We start from the raw sequence: 18,800 nt of genomic DNA, 5'->3' as shown, positions 1-18,800 counted from the left end.
CAGGACAGTGTGTGGCCATGCTGCCTGGACATCAGGATGCCCAGTTCAGATTGATTGTTTCAGATTTGTTTTTAAAATTAGTTTACAACATTTATTTCTAATAAAAATCTAAATTTTGCCTTTTCCTATTTAAAAAACTTGAGAGTCCAAGGCAGGACTGAGTTCAAAGCCAGCTTGTCTCAAAAACCAAAGAGTTAGGTCGGGGTTGGTGTGGGGTGGATGACATCATACATTTGCCAACGTTAGACCCAGATAGTCCCCTGGATGAAGCCAGTCTGTGCCCTGTGAGCCAGGCTGCCTGGTTCCAAGCTCTAACCCTCCCAACCTGTATGTTCTATTCACTGATTACGGTTCCTGATTGGCCCTAAAGGTGGCTGGGTCATAAAATCTGTCACCCTAACCAGCATGAAAATCTGTCCTGTTAGCTACACCAGGGCAAGAGTAAAACAGGAGAAGCCCTAGTCAGGCCCAGGCACACGTCACTCTGCCGGTTCTCTGAGCCATGAGAGGGGTGTGGAGGTGGAGACAGAAAGTTACAAGATGGATACTGGACATGGGCTTACCTTTCTAGTTTTCCTATTCACCAAGTCCTGGTGAAGGGAAACATGGACCTCCAACTTCAACGCATCCACATGCAGAACCACGACCTTCTTCTTCTGCCCAGGCTCCAGCTCCTGCCCTGAAGTGCAGGGGCAAGCACAGCACAGTCAGCCTTGTGGAGCAGGGGAAGGGAGGCAGCCCTCCGGAACCCCTCAGTCCAGACGGCAGAGAGAGACCATTTGTTCCAGCTACAAGGCCCAGAGCTCTGGAAACCGAGGTGGCTGACCACACATAGCTACGCCTTGCCTGGGCCTTAATTTACATAAAATCCCAACTTCACCCAACTAAATAAAGGCTCTCTGTCTTAGTTTCCTGATACTGTAATAAAACACTCAGCTCACGAGAGAAAGACTAGTCCATCATGGTGGGAAAGTCGAGTCTGCAGGAACTTGGAACACTGATCAAACTACACCCAGTTAAGAAGCAGAAAGCGGGGTTAGGGATTTAGCTCAGTGGTAGAGCGCTTGCCTAGCAAGCGCAAGGCCCTGGGTTCAGTCCCCAGCTCCGACAAAGGATGCCTGCTGTGGTCCGGTTCCCTTTCTTTACTTACATAGCCCAGGAGCACAGTCCGTGCCATCCCACTGAAATCAACAGCCAAGATGCCCCCACTGCCTGGGATGCCTAGGTAATTCTAGGTCCTGTCAGCTGAACACTGACACTAACCCTCCCAAGATTCCCACACAAACATTTACCTGCTCTCAATGGCCTTGATTTTCATCCACAAAATAAGCTTACTTCAACTGAACCAACTCATCTGCCACACAATCGTGGAAGTTCTGTCAGCAGAGGGAGGAGAAGCCCAGGGGTCTCACCAACCATCCGTAATGAGTGAACTCACCTGCCCGATGGTATCTGCTGGCTCTCAGGATCAGGTCAGGCACAGGGCCCCCGCTGAACACCACTGAACCATTTTCCAACACCTCTTGTACCATGGCATCAAGGACCATCCCTGGGGTCATGTCAGCCAGTGTCTGGATCAATACCGAGTCTACCAAAGGCCCAAAGAAAGCAGGGAATTAGTGAGGAACACACTCAGCGATCCTTGCTCTGGAAATGTGCCAGCATCACGGAGAACACTCAAGTCACTGACACTGAGGAGAGGGCTCACTGCATGCAAACTGTCCAGTGGCTGACCAGGGGTGGTGGTCCATGCACTAAGTCACAGTATTTGGGAGGCACAGGCAATCAGATCTGTCAGCCTGTTCTATGCACAGTGAGTTCGGTCAGCCAGAGGTACACAGTGAGACCTTGTCTCAAAAAGATGAATCAAACACAAGGCAAAACCAAAACCATTTAGTGTCAGGCCAGGGGGACGACCTGAGTTCAATCCTGGGATGCATGTGGCAGAAGGAAATAACCAGTTCCCACCTACTGTTGTCTGACCTACACAGGCCTGCTATGGCCGTCTCACATTCTCTTGTATGCACACACAAATAGACAAAATTTAAAGAAGAAAGTGAACAGGTTGGTAAACCCACAGTGCAAACCCAATGCCGCAGAACGCAGGGAAACTCTGATTCCAGAATAATTGTGGTGGCAAGGGAGAGTTCGCAGCTGCTTCCTTACTATGACTTTAAAAATCAAAGACAAGAACTAGGGTCTCCTATATCCCAGACTGCGTTAGAACTTGCTGTGTAGCTGAGGATGGTCTTGAACTCCTGATCCTCCTGTCCCCTCCTCCTAGGTTTTAGAATTAAGTGACTCTGCTACACCCAGTTAGGTGGTGCATGTTAGGTAAGAACACTCCAGCACACAAACTACTCCCAACCGTTTTACTTTGTAGGGTGGGAGCAAGGTCTCATGTAGCCCAGGATGGCCTCAAACCTGCAATCTAACCAAGGGTAGCCTTGAACTCCTGATCCTTCTGCCCACACTTCCCTCCTAAGCACTGGTATTACAGGCATGTGCCATCCTATCTGGTGATGCCATACTGGGAATGCCACCCAGGGCTTTGTAGATGCCAGTGAAGCACTCAGGCAGACCTTTACCTTAACCTGGGTCGTAAAAGGTTATTCACTTCATAAACACTTAATGTCCACTTTATCAACGCCTCCCATTGACAAAGCCTATGGCTCAGTCGGAGAGCACCTGCCAGGCATGCTTGATGGTCTAGGCTGGTTCGTGTCTAGTACCACAAAAGGAAAAAGGGAGGAACAGCAGAAAACGAAACAAAAAACAACCCTTGCTAAGGCGTGCAACTACAGCCCCAAGGAACCAGGGAGGCTCAGGCACAAGGCTGGCCACTCAGACCCAGGGCTTAGGAACAAACTAGCCACACAAAGGCTTCACCCCTCAAACCTGTCAGCTGTTTTAGATTATAAGTAGCCCCACTCACCCTAACCACAGGTACAATGGAAGCACACACTGGTGGTGGACCTTATCCTCTGCTTCCTGCCTCTACTTAACAAGCCCCACCTTGGTTGCTCATAAGGCTGCGAATGCCCTGCAGCTCTTCCAGGCACTGGCACAGGAGGAGGAAGCTGGTGCTGGCCGAGTCCCCCAGACTGCAGTCTGACAGCCGCAGAGACAGCAACATCCTTTGCTTCGACTCATCCACATTGGTCACCTTAGCAATGACTGTCTGACCCTCCACAAAGTGTTCACTTGGCGTGGTTACGAACTTGTCACTCATGATCTGGACAGTAGGAAGAAAGGGGGGGGGGTGTGTGGAGTAATTAATTGTCCATTAAGACAGGCTGAGCGAAGGACAAGGGGGGTCTGCATAGTTTCCCCAGCTCTCTCTGAGCCGTTTCATTTCCCTTCCAAAAAAGGAGAGGCCCTGGCTATGCAGCCTAGTGTTCAGAGATGACCATTTAGAAGGCACATTACTGGAAAGCCAAAGGGGATAAAACACGTTCTTGTCGAAACACCCAGAGGCAACACTCTGTCCTTCCCCCCTTTCCTGGCAGGGGATGCAATGAGACCCTTCCTTCCAAAAGTTTAGAAACCCAGGCCAATAGAGCAATTTGTCTGTTTCGTGAGACAAGTCTTGCTAGGTAAACCAGGCTGGCCTCCTAGGAGCTGAGACTGGAGTGCCCAGCACGCCTGGCTGAGGGAGTGTCTGTGGCAGGAGTTAGCGCTGTGCTGCTTGCTCAGTGCTGTCACACACTGGTCTAGGTCCTCCAGGACTCAGTTTACTCAGGAGGCATGAGAGGCTCCGCTAACATGTCTGAATTTTTTCCCATTTGAAGTTTGTAATTCAATGGCACAGAAAACATTCCAGGGATATACTGGTGTCTTCACACACAAAAAACCCCACTTTTTTAGGATGCTCTAAAAACTACACTGGGCTACTCAGGAAAATTAGCATGCTATAAACACAAGGTCAGTCCTTTTTACAATGGAGACAGCCATCAATCAAAGCTACGCCACCCAATGCTGCTGTGTGAGAGAGACAAAGGCCCGTTCTCCAGGATACAGAGCAGGCAGGAGGGTCAACCCACAGGCTGCACTCACTCTTCCTCAGTGGCCTTCATGGGTTCACACATTAGGTGGTTCCCCTTGACTCCTTAAAGTCTCCTGCTGCTTCTCAGCTCAGCAGGTCTAGGAGCCTGAGACCTCTCCTCAAAGGTCCTTGTGCATAAAACTGAACTTACAGTTTTGGGGGACAGTCCACTAAGACCTGAGGGGAACTGGACGAACACTCCATAGTCCTTAATGCTCTTCACAAAACCAATGAGCAGCATTCCGGGCTGGATTTCCGAGAGGCTCTTGGGGTCCTGGCCACCTTCTACTGTGGAGACCAAAGCTGGCTTCCTGCAGAGAAGCTAGAGGAACCTTAGTAAGGAATGTCCCAGAAAACAGGCAAAACGTCTACTGCTCCATTTCTTCTTTCTGTTCTACTGACTGGCAATTACCATGGGTCTCTCCAGACAGATCACCACCGCGGGAGCAACACACCACACCACAGTTGGAGAGGCCACATTCTTAAGCATTACCTCAGTACTGAGGTAGCTGCTTCAGTGGGACCTCCTTCCAGAAGCTACTGATGCTAAGTGATGTGAGACAATCATTTTAACTCCTTCCTGCTAATTCCTCCCCAGATCCCTGAGGTCTGCTAACAGGACCAGAACAAGTCCTCATCCAACAACAGAGTTAGCCAGTAAAGTCCTCCACTGGCCCTGTCTTGCCAACCATGAACCACATTCTACCTTGCTGCCCTAAGGGTTTTAATCTTAAGGTTAGCAAGAAAAGGTAGTGCTGTCCTGAAACACAACCACAGGCAGCATCAAGGGAACAGTTCTGAGCCTTAGACCCATGACACCATGACCTTTCTGAACAATTGTCACCTGGCCCTGATAGTACTTCTTGGACCTGCTCATGCTTTCCAGGGCTAGACCATCAACATTGTCTTAAGAAAGCAATTTTTAAGCTCAAATAGTTGGATTTTTTTTCCCTCCTAGTTCCAGTCTATAATTTCCCATCCAAGTGCCCATGGTCTCCCTCTGTCCCCAGATACCAATCAAGGATACGATGTGTTTCTCACTCTGGCTCAGACACAGAACTCGGTGAAGGGTGTCACCTGTCTGGAGCCAGTGATGCAACAGCGGGCCATTGGCAACATGGTCGGACAAGTGAGGCGTCGGGAGGAATGCAGGGATGTTGTGGGGCAGGATGGCCACCTCCAGCCCATTTTTGGTCTTCTCCAGAACCTTCACATCCACCAACTGCTCAGAATCAAAAAAGGAAAAACTAGCACCTTTCCTGAGCAAGGAGCTCAGAGGTTCCAGATCTCAGTACCCAGGCCACCAGGAGGCTAACAGCGAAGGCACTTTCCTCTGGACCCACATCTCCACCCACACCCCACACCAGGACCCCTCTGGACTTCCCCTTGTCAGTTTCTCTGCTGATTCCTGGAGGAAAAGGCAACTGCAGGCTGGCCTTAGTAGTGAGAGAGGAGCGGGCAAAGCCATGCCATAACACACTCTCTCAGGCCAGCTTCTGTTTGCTAAGGCAGGCGGGAAGGAGAGCCCAGGACCTCAGAGCCACTGCTCTTTTCCTCCACAGGTTCTAGCACCTCTCCAGTACCACTGTCACTGTGAGACACGATCACTTGTCCAGTACCTGCCCAGTGTTCACGGCGCTTCCTTTCTTCTTACTGTCCTTAACGCTCTTGTCCTTTGGCTCCGAAGCACTCAACAGTTTGAAGGACAGGAGCATCCTCTCTTTGGAAGGCTCACAGTTCAGCACTGCCACCTTGACCACCTGGTGAGAAATCACATGCGTCTGCATCTCCCGCAGCAGCTTCAGAACCTGGAGCAAAGCGCCCTCCATGAGCTCCGCAGGCGCCCGGGAGATCCACCAAGACCTTAGGTCAGACCAAAGGCAGGGGAAAGATGACGGACACAGAAACTACAGTAAAAGCCCCATAAGCCAACCTCCTACAGTGAAGACATGAATAACTTCTGGTCATAAGCCTGAAGTTTTAAGACGTTCTTTTTAGGAGAAACACAAACTCACTGGACCAGCACTTCTTCTCCAGTAGTGGGGCCTCCAACCACTGGATTCTAGCGAGTACATCTGGGTTATCATCCCCCTCTTTTAACCGCCTCGGGCCCACTTTATTTGTGCTCCCTCCTCTTCCTCTTAAAAGCAGCTCTATGCTTGCTCCTTTAAACCTGAGGTCAGAGTCACAAAGGGAAGGCCTGCGCAGGGACGGGTACCTGGCCAGTGTAAAAGACCTTCTCTGGGTCAGGGATGTGCTGGTCACTGAGCTCATGCTTGGGCACTAGCCCCTGCACGTCGTTGTAGAACTTCACAAGGCAGCCATAGTCCTTGACCCTTATGATAACACCATGTGTCTGTAGGCCAGGCTTGGCATCCTCATAGCAGGTAATGGCAGGTAGTTTGGATGTGACAAGGGTTTTCTTCAGGGTCATTATTAGCTTCTTGGCTTCAGGGTCACAGAGCAAAACCTAGGGTAAAGATAGAGGCTATCAACAAGTCATCTGTTACTAAGAAAGTAAAAAGTACTGGACACCCTGCAGAGGTTACATACCCATTTCCTAGAAAAGGGTAGGAACTTCAGCTGAGAACCCCTCTCCCCAAAACCCCAACAAGGACTCTGTCAGGGACTCACCCTGCACTTGACCTCGTCCCCTGTGTTGAACTTCTTCTCTGGGTTCTTCATCATGATGTCAGCCAGGTGCATGGAGGGTACCAGGCCTCTCATTTGCTCACCCACCTTCACCAGCATCCCAAATGGCTTCAGAGCCAGCACCTTGCCCTATGGAGTCCAAAGAAAAGACATCAACGAAATCACAAGAACGTATTTCTCTTACTAGAGTTGTCCTGTATGCTTCCGTGCCCACCATTACAATCTCACATAGGTAAGTCACGCGGTGCCACCGGCCCCGGCTTAGCCAGGCTTATGTCTGAAGGTGTGCCTAAGCATGTACTCCCTGTCCTTTGTGAAGGAACACTCCATATCTCTCAAGCCATGGACTCCACCTAAAAAGGAACTGCTCAATTACTACTACAGGCAGGAGGAGCCGTAATGACCCGCCTCTGACAAACATCACACAACTGACTTTCAATTTGCTCTAGCAGCTGCCACCAAACCCCAACCCCAGGACTTGTGAGCCACCGTCTGCACCTGGTGGGGATAGTAAGACTTTATTTTTAAATTAATTATAAGTCATCCAAGGGAAGAGCAGAGATCCCAGTTTTAGACAGCGGGAACATGTCTGCACAGGAACTAACCAGAGAACTAGCGAGCTGACAGTTAGCATGTAAAGAAGGACTCCTGAAGGTGGAGAAGGACCCAGGGACTACTTCAGTTCTTACCTTTACTATTGTCCCTGTCTTGATGTCCTGATATCTAAGAAACGGAGCTGCAATAATTGATCTAGAACAAAAAGAAAAATATGGTCACAAAGTCTACGGAAGGAAGGAGTCACCTAAAATTAGAGCCTTCCACAGTCATGCCACCAAGAAAGAGTAGCCTCATCCAACAAGACCGGGGGACGGTAGAGACGCAGATGCACACGTGTGGTATGACACTCACTTCCGCAGAGACAGCAGGGCCAGCTCATCCATTTGGCTGTAGTCAATGATTCTACACCTGTGAGTGCTCCCCAGTTTGAAGGCCTCAGCACTGAATGCCTTCTTAGAATCAGAGAGATGGCTGAGCTACAGAATACCAAATGAGTGAAGATAAGTCAGAAACAGCTCTGCACAGAGTTCAAGACATACTGGTGACAACACACTTACATAGTATAGTATGTAATTAGTGGTTAAAAGCACTGGCCGCACTTTTAGATGACCCAGGTTTAACTCCCAGCACCACATGGTGGCTCACGACCTTCTGTAACTCTAGTCTCAGTAGGTTCATAGACCTCATGTAAGCAAAACATCCACACATATAAAACTTAAAAATCCTTACCCTTTACTAACAGAATCACATGAAGAAGCCCAGAGCATGAGTCAATAAGCTGCACTCGTATGCCAGTGCCTACTATTATACAAGTCTTACTGGATGGGAACCAAGCCTCTTCAGTTACATGCTGCTGTGGCTGCTTTCATGCAAAGTGGCTGAGTTGCTGGCACAGACTACACAGCCTCAAGTCCTCTCAATCTAGCCCTTTAACAAAAGCTTTGCTCGTACTGGAAGGATGGCTGCCTAGGAAAGCGTGTATACTGCTCTCACACAAGACCTGGGTTCAGTCCCCAGCACCATGATGGTGGCTTGCAACCTCCTCTAACTCTAGCTGCAGAGGATCTGACCTCCTGCTCTAGTCTCCACAGGCGCTGTACTCATATGTACAAACCCAAATATATACAATAATTTAAAAACTTAAAATCTTAACAATAGCAACAAAAAGGCTTTGCTGAGCCTTGGTCTGGACCCTATTTCACTGCCGTCCTCTCTTCCCACAGGCCAGGTATCACCATGGCACACAGCTGCTAAGCATTCTGAAACAGCAAACAGGCACTGCTCTGACCCTGTGGACAGCCCTTCACATTGGGGGCTGTCTAAGAACAAGAAATTACTATCAAGGGGTGAATGAAGCAGAAAGAACCCATCTTCCCTAAAGTCCTTCCAGTGATGAGATCCTTGACCAAAGAGGCCTCCTTACCCGGGCGTAGGCCAGTACCCCATCCCTCAGCCTGAAGATGGCCCCAGCCTTCTCGAAAAAACCCTCAACAGAAGCATCGTCCAGCACAGTCCCTAGCTGCTGGTAAGAGATGCGGGTGAGTGGACGTCCAGGATGCAGGAAGATGGGCCGCAGGCTCAGTCGCACAACTCTGGTACGAGGATGGACGCAGAGGATGCAGGCCTTTACCTGGACAAAAGAGCAAGATGAGCAGATGAGCAGGAGGTGTCCACGAAACACGACAAAGAGGAGACCTTCTAAGGGTCCGACTGTCCGCTAACCAGGTCAGTACTAAAATCGTTAGGAACCACCAGTGTCGGCAGTGTAATCAAACTATGGCAGAGTCAAACAAATGTCCCAGAGGGACTGACTGACTAAGTATCCATCTGACCTTGAATATGCATCTGACCAACAAGGTAAAACATGAAGATTCTGTCAGCATTTCATACAAATTATGACTGCCATAAAACTGCACTAGAAAGTTCACTACAACACTAACAGTACTGGCCAGATCAGGAGAAACATCTATTCTCTCTTAAAACATTTTTCTCTATAAGATATAGATGTATTGTTATTATTTTAAAAGTGAAATGGAATCATTTAAGAATTAAAAAAATTCTAAATAACATACATTTTAAAATACTCACTTCATTGTAGAAAACTTTTAACATTTAGGTATATGTAGAAAACCCAGCAGGGTTACTTACTACCAAATGCAACTATAAAAGCAGTATTTTAATCAAATACTTTTATTTTGTATTTTCTAGACGTCAGATCTAAGCTAGGAGAGGTAGCTTATGCCTGTTACGCCAACACTCTTGATGGAGAAACAGGAGGATCAGCAATCCAAGGACATACTTAATACACAGCAAGTCAGAGACTAGCCTGGCTAGAGGAGACTCTGAACAACAGACAGACAGAGCCTGCAATGTGGTTCGGTGGACACAGCGGGGAGCAGCATCTGTCTCCAAGGCTGACAACCTGAATCTGACCCCTACAATCTGATCCACCAAGCTGTCCTGCCCTCTACACGTGTGCTGTGCACACTTTTCTTCCCCTACAAACAAACAAGTAACATGGGATAAAATCATCTATTCTACTTACAGAATCTTACAAAACGGAGGGCAGGTGTGGAGAGTCCGCTCGTAGGCTAAGAACGTGTACTGTGCTTGCAAAAAACCCACAATCAGTCCCTAGCTCAGAAGCCTGGAACTCCAGCTTTAGGCAATCCACACACATAATTAAACACAAATCATTTTTTAAAATAGAATACTGGGGTGGTGAGTGCTGGAAACCAAAACAAGGGCTTCAACCATGCTAGGTAAGTACTCTAACATGAGTTACAGGCAGCCTTCATAGACCTTTTTCTCAGGGTTAGGGATGAGGAGTATATGAGGTGAGGGCTGGAGGAGGTGGAGTGAGTGTGTGTGTGTGTGTGTGTGTGTGTGTGTGTGTGTGTGTGTGTGTGTGTGTGTGTGTGTGTGTGTACACGTGTGTACGTGTGCTCTGTCTTGAACTTGACCAGACTGAGACGTCCTGCCTCTATTTCCTGAGAGCATGAGGCACTGTACCTGGCCTCATAAACCATTTTAAACCACATTTTTCTACTTGAAAAAAACTCTGTTCTCCTGTACTAATGATTCAACCTTTAAAGTAAATGCCAAAAGCGCCATCTGTGCCTGCTCCTTCTCTCACCTCAGTCCAGCCATTTCTCAAGCCTTTCAGCATTTCCCTTATCTCCCTGTGAACCATACGCATGCACTCCTCGGACCTCCCCTGACTAGACACGGCTAGGAAGCAAGAAAAGCTGGCTGGAACGTTTCTTACTGTTTGCTTTGAAGAATAAGACCCCATTTTCTTGGGCTCCAAGTGCATGAAGTCAACCAGACCCGTGAAGAACGTAAGGAAATTTAGCTGGAGTCCAAACTGAGTCACCTAGAAGTAAACATAACAAGTTATCTAAAAGAATTCTGTGGAGAAGGCTGGAGTGAGAGATAATTCATAACAAACACTGGATTCCACAACACCCACAACTATGCATGTCTCCTTCCACAGCTAGCCTTATCGATAGGAATCATTTAATTTTAGTAAGAAGCAAAGAATCTTTGAATAGACATTTCGCTAAAGAAGCTACATAAACAGCCAGTGAGTAACTCATCATGAAGGTGGGAGAGTCACTTACTGTTGGGAAAATGCTGATCAACTCCCCGTGAGACCCCACTCACATCCACTAGGAGGATGCTTGCCAAGAGAATAAACAAGTGTATGACACGGGCATGTTTGTCCACAACACCCGAATGAGAGACAGAAAGACCAACCATGACCAGGGCAGAGTGGGAGCACAGGCTTTGAATTTCAGCATTCTGAAGGCTGAGGCAGGTAGATCTTGGGAGTTCAAGGCCAGGGGTTCTACATAGTGAATTCAGGGACAGTCAGGACTGTACCTTACCTCAAAAAGGGACAGACCATGACTATAAAGCCAATCCCAGAGACGCTAAGACAACAGGATCAAGTCTGTGAGGCTACCTTGATCTATAGTGAGATCCTGTGTCAAATATACAAACTACAAACAACAACATATATGTTCATATATAATATTAGTTTATGTAAGCATATTAACAATGCTCCTAAAAGTCTGCTTGCTACCAAGCCTGACCACCTCAGATTGATCCTTGGAAACTGTATGATTGAAGAAGAAAACTGAATCCCAGAAACTGGTCTCTGACTTCTACATGGGCACCATGGTACGTGTGCTTACACACACTCTCTCAATGGAATTTTACAAAGAAGTTTTCTTTTAGGCTAACTTAAGTTTGTGCCTGAGTGCTCTGACTGTACTGTACACACATGTGCATGTCTGGTGCCTGTGGAGGTCAGGAAAGGGGGTCTGGTCTCTACAAGCACTGTACAAACACACATACACCCACACCCCATACACAAAATTGCAAATAAAATAAATCATCTTATTAGTTTGTTTTTTTTTTTGAGATAGGGTTTCTCTGTGTAGCCCTGGCTGTCCTGGAACTCACTCTGTGAACCAGGCTGGCCTCAAACTCAGAGATCTGCCTGCCTCTGCTTCCCAAGTTCTGGGATTAGAGGTGTGCACCACCTGTCAGATAAGCCTTTCTCTTTTTCTTTTCAAAACATTAGTAACAACGAACAGCTCACCTTCTGCACCTGGGCTCTGACCACCAGCCCTGGCAGTAAGTTATTCAGGTTCCAGCTCTGCTCCTCGGTTGCAAAGGCAGAAGAAACCTGGGAGTGCTCTACAGAGAGACTCACAACTCCTCCGTTGCTTTTCAGCTCTTCAACCACACAGGTCAGGTACTGGCCGACTTTGAACTTAGCACCTGTAAGCCCAGCACCCACACGGAAATTATACTTTTATGAGAAGGGTCCTTAACCAAGCAAACCTGGACAGAACCATAGCCCAGCCACCCAATGAGCATCTGATGCTCATAAGCCAGGAGAATGTGGACCTAACTGATCTAGAATTCGCCTATCTCAAAAATCATGAATAAGCCAGCAGTGCCGGTCATAGGTTCTGGGAGTCCAAGCTCAGTAAACTTCCTGTAATGAACACTGAAGCCAGACCATACAGGAACTCTGTCACTCCAGCTCTTCACGCCTCTTCTTTTCTATCAGCTGGCATTACTTACTGATGTCCCCAAAGCCGACAGCCTTCCGGGTCCCCAGTCTGTCTTGCTACTCATCAAGGGGCGGTGAAGTATAAACATTTACATATAACCCCATAATCCCATGTGCTTGAGCTCACATCCACGCACCAGCCAGGCTCTCTGTCCCACCTCACCTTTGTTCTTCTGTCGAATGTATTCTTGTGCCTTTTGTAGTGACAGAAAAGCTCTGGTCCCATCAACCCCAATGTCCACTAGGTAGCCATGGTCTTCCAGGCTGGACACTGTGCCTGTCAGCAGCTGGGGGAAGGGAAACCATTCCCAGAAGTTTCAGGTCAAAGGTAAACGGGGCACCTACAGATTTCACTACCATACAAACGGGAATGCCACAGACATGCTGCTCACTAATTCCAACCCTGTAATCACAGCTCCCTCCTGGAGAAAAGCTTTCTCACGAAGTTTAAAGGTTTTCCTTCCAGAACGTGAGCAGTGTTATTGATATACAGCCAAGTATGAGGTGACACGTAGTCACCTTTTTTTTTTTCTTCTTTTTTTGGAGCTGGGGACCGAACCCAGGACCTTGCGTTTGCTAGGCAAGCGCTCTACCGCTGAGCTAAATCCCCAACCCCACATAGACACTTTATATTATACAGAGAGCAATGGTTCCCATGGCATCGGAGTCACGCCCTGAGCCAGGACTACAGGAGAATTAGCACTGCCCTCTAGCTTCCACTTGTGCTTTTCTAACCTCTTTCCAACATCTCGTCCATTTCAAGACAAGCAGCGCAGCTCTGACATCAGCTGCCCTCTGCGCTGTCACTGAGCTCTCAAATGGAGAAGGGGAGACTGTCTACTGCCTCCCACGTTTGCTGTGAGAACTGTACAGAGCGAAAGCCACTGTCATGGAGCTTGTCAGCTTGCTGCAACATACTTTCCTTTTACTCTGTGTAGCTACTAAATCCTACTGAACTTCCCTGGCGTTCCCCAAACCCCACTGCTTCTAAGCAAAACCCTCAAGATCCACCTGACCCTTAGTCACCAAACCCTTTAGTGCAGCTCCCTGCCATATACAGCAGATTTGGAGGCTCTAGCCTGGAATAGCTCTATTTGAATCTCCACAGAGGTGGCCGGTAAGGCAGAGGTAAGTTGACTGCTCTGGCTGCCCTTTTTCCTGCATTCACTGACATTTCACACAGCAGGGTTCTGGAAAGACTTACTCTGTGACAAACTCTTCACCATCTCTAAGCCTCCCATGAATGCTCCCTGCAGATACCTGACTGTGCTACTAAAGAGACAGACTTTTCCCTCCTCTTTCCAGTCAGAAAATGAGGTTCAAGCCTTCAGTGTTCACTACCTAACAGACCACTGCTCCAGAAAGACCCGCCTCATAAACAGCCATTAAGCAGAAAGAAAAAGGTGGCTCAGACCACACCCTCAGCAGACTCGCTCCTCTTCCCAGTGGCACCCAGATACATACCATGCCAGGCCTCAGGGCCTCGGCACTCAGCACTTTGTTGACACGTTTGGGGTTCACGGAAAGCTTGACGCTCTTCTTGCCACTCTCTGTGACATCCAGGCTGCTCACCACACACCTCACTAGCATTCCAGGTGAGAAGAGCTCGGGCAAGCGGAGTAGGTCCTGAATAACCGCAAGGAGAGAGACTCGATGCAACCAACAACTCACTGCTCAACTCAGTAGCTTCTCGTGCTCAAACCCCCAAAGAACCAAAAGGTAGATGGGGTAAGCTTATTCGCGGGAAGCATCTACAGTTTGGTCAAAATCCTGAGCTTGGGCATATTAAAATTATTGAGCCTTAAAATTATTCCATAAAACAGGTAGATGACAACGACTGATCAAGAGTTGTCTTTATTTATTGTGTCCATTTCATCTCCTCTTCAGCATCCTATGAAATTCTTCCTCTTCCTCTCAGTCTCCTTTACCTGCTAAAATAGTGAGCTCTAGAGCACTCTCTCCATTCTGTAGTCCTCTCATACGGCACTCATTTATTGTACTGTGGACTCACACATGCTGTGTAAACACATCCTCTAACCCTGAGTTAGGCCCCTCGCTCACCCATACCAGCAGTTAATCGTTTTCCTTTCCACCCCGCTGGCCCACCCTGCCGATTCTGACACCAACTCTGCACCTCAGCATTTACTCTAGACTCCGTCTTTCAGGCTCTTCCCTTTCTAAATTGACCCCTGTAAGTGACGCCTTCCCTTTCACAGCTTTATCTCCACGTGTGTAGACAAGTGCCACGCACTCATTTCCAACCAACACTTCCTCGGACTCAGTAATCGCCTGTTCCTGGATATCTCAAGTGCACCTCAAATTCAACATGGCAGCCAAAGAATAACCATCTCTCCCACTGAACCGTTCACAGTGGTCCCCAGTACCTCTCTGCCTCACTACCCTTGTCAAATCACCATCAGGCAGTGGCTTTACCCCCCTCAATCCTTGATAAATCCTGGCCCTAAGCTGTCATGATCTCAGTGCCTAGGTTAACAGCACCCTCCTAACTGATCCAGGCAAATGCTCATGCCATTTTAGTTTACTTGCTTTGCTGTCTATGCCATCCGCTCCAGCAAGAGCATTCCACACAGCATCTGAAGCTACCTACAACCTGGCTTCTACACAGCTCCCTCCTACACTGCTCTCCCTCTCCCTTTTTCTATGCTAGCAACACTGCTCTCTCTGCTACAACCTGACTTGCTTGATCTCTCTCCTTTCTGTTTTGGAAATGTTCATCCTACAGATCTCAGCTACAACAGTCCTTCCTTATGGAGGTGTTCTAGGTTCCCTAAGCTGAATCAAAAATCCCCATATTGTTTTAAAAAAAATTACACCCCTTGGGCCAGCGCAATGGTCCAGCAGGTAAAGATGCTTGCTGAACAAGCCTGAGGATCTGTGTTGGCTCCCAGGAACCCACATGGTGGAAGGAGAGATCTGAAGCTCACAAGTTGTCCACGTGGCTATAAGAGACCCACATGTGTGTTGTGGCATGTGCACACCCACACAAAATAAATGGGAAAGACTGAACGACAAGGTTCCCGTGGCACACATATTGTCCTGCCTTAGCATCTGGCAAGGCTGGAGTCTACATCAGTTTGGGTACTCTATGCCCGGAGCCAGCTCCATTCCGCAGCCCTTACCTCCAGAGGCTCCTCTTGTGCCACCTGCTCGTTCAGCTTCTGCGTGTAGGCGTCACAGATTTCGGTCACTTGCACAAACCCTTGGAGGCCATTGGGAAGACTGACCACGAGCTCCAGCTCATTCACCTCTTTCACGCAACCCAAAATCCGCATCCCCTCACATAAGGACTGGAAAGGAAAACAGGCAGTAAGGTAGACAGCCATGATGGGACGTAGGGGGGCTGTGGCTTTCTGGTCCCATCACAGATGCTAGATGAATTTTATAAAGGAAAGGAAAATTCATGCATACATATCCAGGCACAGCAGCCATCTGGCAGAAAGATCTTGATGCGAAACGGCATGCCAGGCTGAGCTGCTTGAGGAGGCTTCACCTTCTGCTGTATCCTAGCAACCCTCACTAACACCTGGAAGATGGAGTAGTGAATATACGGACCCCTGACCCATGGCACAGCTCCTCAACATCTCAAACTCGGGGAAATGGGTTTTCTCTTATCAGTACTTTGATCTCACATTTTTACGTGAAATCTCTAGTTTTCTGAAGTACCGCCAAGTCAAACAAATTTTTAAAAATATCCTATTAGGAAACAAAATATCTCTGCAGACAAATGAATCTTCACCATCAGAATAATTTGGCTATTTTTCTATTTTAAAATGAACATAAACTGGGGGGGGAGGGGGATGACAAAAATATAAAAATTTAAGAACCTGGGCTGGGGAGATGGCTCAGCCGTTAAGAGCACTGACTGCTCTTCCAGAGGTCCTGAGTTCAAATCCCAGCAACCACATGGTGGCTCACAACCATCTGTAATGAGATCTGATGCCCTCCTCTGGTGTGTCTGAAGACAGCTACAGTGTATTTATATATAATAAATAAATCTTTAAAAAAAAAATTTAAGAAGCATAAAAACCATACCATTTATCTAAGATCATTTCACATCTACAAAATGAATGAATAGAGACCAGATATGGTGGACATATCTTCTTTAATCCCAGTACTCAAGAAGCAGAAGCATGAAGACCTTTTAGTTCAAGGCTACACAGTGAACTCCAGACTAGCCAAGGGCTACATACTGAGATACATACTGAGACCCTGTCTCCAAAAACAACCATAGATAGATAGATAGATAGATAGATAGATAGATAGATAGATAGATAGATAGATAGAAAGAAAGGAAGGATTGGAATTACTGCTAAAGTTACTGTCAGTTCTAACTTCTACTAAAACACAAGCAACATCACACCTATCTTTAACCATTTCCACGATCTGCTGTGTTTGTGTGTGTTCCAACTAGTCTGGAACCCAGGGATGACCTCGAGCCTCTGGCTGCTAATGCCAGCTCCTAAGAGCTAGGCTGCAGGCTGCACCACCACCTCTGGTGTATGGGATGCTGGGGCTCAAACTTGGGCAGACAGAGGTTGGAGTAGGGGAAAAAGGAAGACAGGATGGCCACACACAGTGGCACACATCTGTAATCTTGGAAGGTGGAGGTCCGTGGCTATAGAGAGCCTGGGCAGCATAGGATCTTACCTCAAACAAACAAACAAAAAAAGACACCAGGCACTGCTTAGCCATCAAAGGAAACAAAGCTCATTTCTCAGAATTTGCATGAGCCTCCACAGACACACACAGAAAACACAGAATTGTTTTAATTGTTTGTATGTATATATGTACAAAGAAAAAGAACACACGAAACTCAAGGAATATGTCAAGAGAAAAGCAAATGTTAACGAACCTCCAGACTAAGAATTTCAAACTTCTCTTTCATAGATTTGTTGGATTTTCTCTTCTCAATTTTCAATTTTTTTGTTTTTGCTGGCCCTTTCTGGCTCTTTTTCCTTTTAACGGAACCTTCTTCTGTGGAAATCTAAGGCAGGGAAAAGATCCATGAAATGTAAAGTAGTGAGAAAGCGCAATCTTGGTCATTATCACACATTTAGGGTCATGTTATCTTGCCCTAAAGTCTCCCAAGCCACTCCCCCGTTCTTTTCACGTCTGCGCACTTCCAAGCCTAGCATCCAGGCACCAATGCTCCCCCTGCCCGTGACCTCAGGAGCCTCCCTCATCTTCCCAACATCTCTTATGTCCTATGCTCTTCTTCTTTTGAGCAGGGTGGACACTAGGGTTGCCCAGTTGAGAAGCCATGCACCACGGTGCACAGAAGCTCATGTAAAATGACAAAGCTCTTTCTTCCACAAGCAGCTTTGTGGTTTCAACTAAATATATTAGTCCCCTGAACCTCAGTTCCTCATAGGACCATGACTTCTACTCTTAAATACACGTGGAGAGATTCTGTAATACTAAGGCCGCACACCCAAGTGGCAGTTTCCTTCTCTCTAGCATCTAGACCATGGACTCCTCTATGAGACCGTCTTGATGCAGACTCTCTTTACCAGGACTCCCTTTAACAAATGCACAATGATTAGGACTGGAGCAGCAGAGCTCAGGAGTAAAGGATTTGCCCAACATGCACATCCTAGGTTCAATCCCCAGCACCAAAACAAAGCAAAATTCAGTTTCAAGTATGCTTTTTTTCCCATCCTTAGCCAACTGGCACAGACTTCTTAAGGACAAATTACAACAGCACTTCAACATCGAATACTTAATGTCAGGCTCCAAAGGACGCCTGAGATGGCAGAGCCTCAGTAACAAGTTCAACTTCTAGAAGTGACATCAAAGAGAAATAAACTGGAATATGACTGCTGCGGAGGAGACTCAAGTCTTCCCAAAGAGGTTAGAAAGCTTCTGGTCTTGCCAAAGCAGTGAACCACTTACGTCAAATAAGTTGTCTTGTTCAACCACCGGCTGGGACAATTTCTCTGATTTGTGGGGTTTCCGTGTACCCCCTCGGGGGAAGCTTTCCTCCAGGCTTGCCATGTTTGGGTCTCCTGCGGCTGATGGAAAGATAATGTGAGCTATAGCAGCACCGACGGCAGGCTTCATAAAGCACATGACTAATGGGCAAGAGAACCTTCTAGCAATGAACAAGATTCAAGAGAACCATTAAACAGTTGATAGGCTGCTGAGTGGCCGTGGCACGCACCTATAATCCCAGCACTAGGGTGACAGAGGCAAATGGATCTCTGAGTTCGAGGCCAGCCTTGACTACATAGTGAGTTCCAAGGCAGGTAGGGATGCATAGAGAAACCCTGTCTCAAAAAATAAATAAATAAATAAATAAATAAATAAATAAATAAATAAATAAATAAAAAAGTCATGTTCTTATTAATCCATTTTTTTTTCATTTTTCCAACACTGTCTACCTCAAAAACACAAACTATACACTGTGCACAGTCTTATGGGAAATGGATTCAATGT

At 47.3% G+C, this 18,800-nt stretch overlaps 1 protein-coding gene across 1 annotated transcript in view; it reads right to left on the bottom strand.

Moving 5' to 3' along the window:
• Pdcd11 (programmed cell death 11) overlaps window positions 1–18,376 on the bottom strand; it is a 37,842-nt gene extending 19,466 nt beyond the window's left edge. Inside the window, exons 1-18 of the mRNA XM_032892153.1 lie at window positions 18,258–18,376; window positions 17,218–17,349; window positions 15,485–15,652; window positions 13,809–13,970; window positions 12,508–12,631; window positions 11,865–12,046; window positions 10,524–10,631; window positions 8,679–8,885; window positions 7,607–7,731; window positions 7,387–7,447; window positions 6,680–6,826; window positions 6,264–6,515; window positions 5,665–5,805; window positions 5,073–5,267; window positions 4,197–4,367; window positions 3,016–3,235; window positions 1,439–1,588; window positions 564–679 (exon numbers count right to left, since the gene is read on the bottom strand). Coding sequence (XP_032748044.1) covers window positions 564–679; window positions 1,439–1,588; window positions 3,016–3,235; window positions 4,197–4,367; window positions 5,073–5,267; window positions 5,665–5,805; window positions 6,264–6,515; window positions 6,680–6,826; window positions 7,387–7,447; window positions 7,607–7,731; window positions 8,679–8,885; window positions 10,524–10,631; window positions 11,865–12,046; window positions 12,508–12,631; window positions 13,809–13,970; window positions 15,485–15,652; window positions 17,218–17,349; window positions 18,258–18,359 — 2,763 coding nt within the window. The 5' untranslated portion in view covers window positions 18,360–18,376. The remainder of the gene's footprint in view (window positions 1–563; window positions 680–1,438; window positions 1,589–3,015; window positions 3,236–4,196; window positions 4,368–5,072; window positions 5,268–5,664; window positions 5,806–6,263; window positions 6,516–6,679; window positions 6,827–7,386; window positions 7,448–7,606; window positions 7,732–8,678; window positions 8,886–10,523; window positions 10,632–11,864; window positions 12,047–12,507; window positions 12,632–13,808; window positions 13,971–15,484; window positions 15,653–17,217; window positions 17,350–18,257) is intronic.
• Between the last annotated feature and the right edge of the window lie 424 nt (window positions 18,377–18,800).

The sequence above is a fragment of the Rattus rattus genome, chromosome 2, assembly GCF_011064425.1.
Source record: "Rattus rattus isolate New Zealand chromosome 2, Rrattus_CSIRO_v1, whole genome shotgun sequence".
Taxonomy (NCBI): Eukaryota; Metazoa; Chordata; class Mammalia; order Rodentia; family Muridae; genus Rattus; species Rattus rattus.
This window is presented reverse-complemented; position numbering and strand designations above follow the sequence as displayed.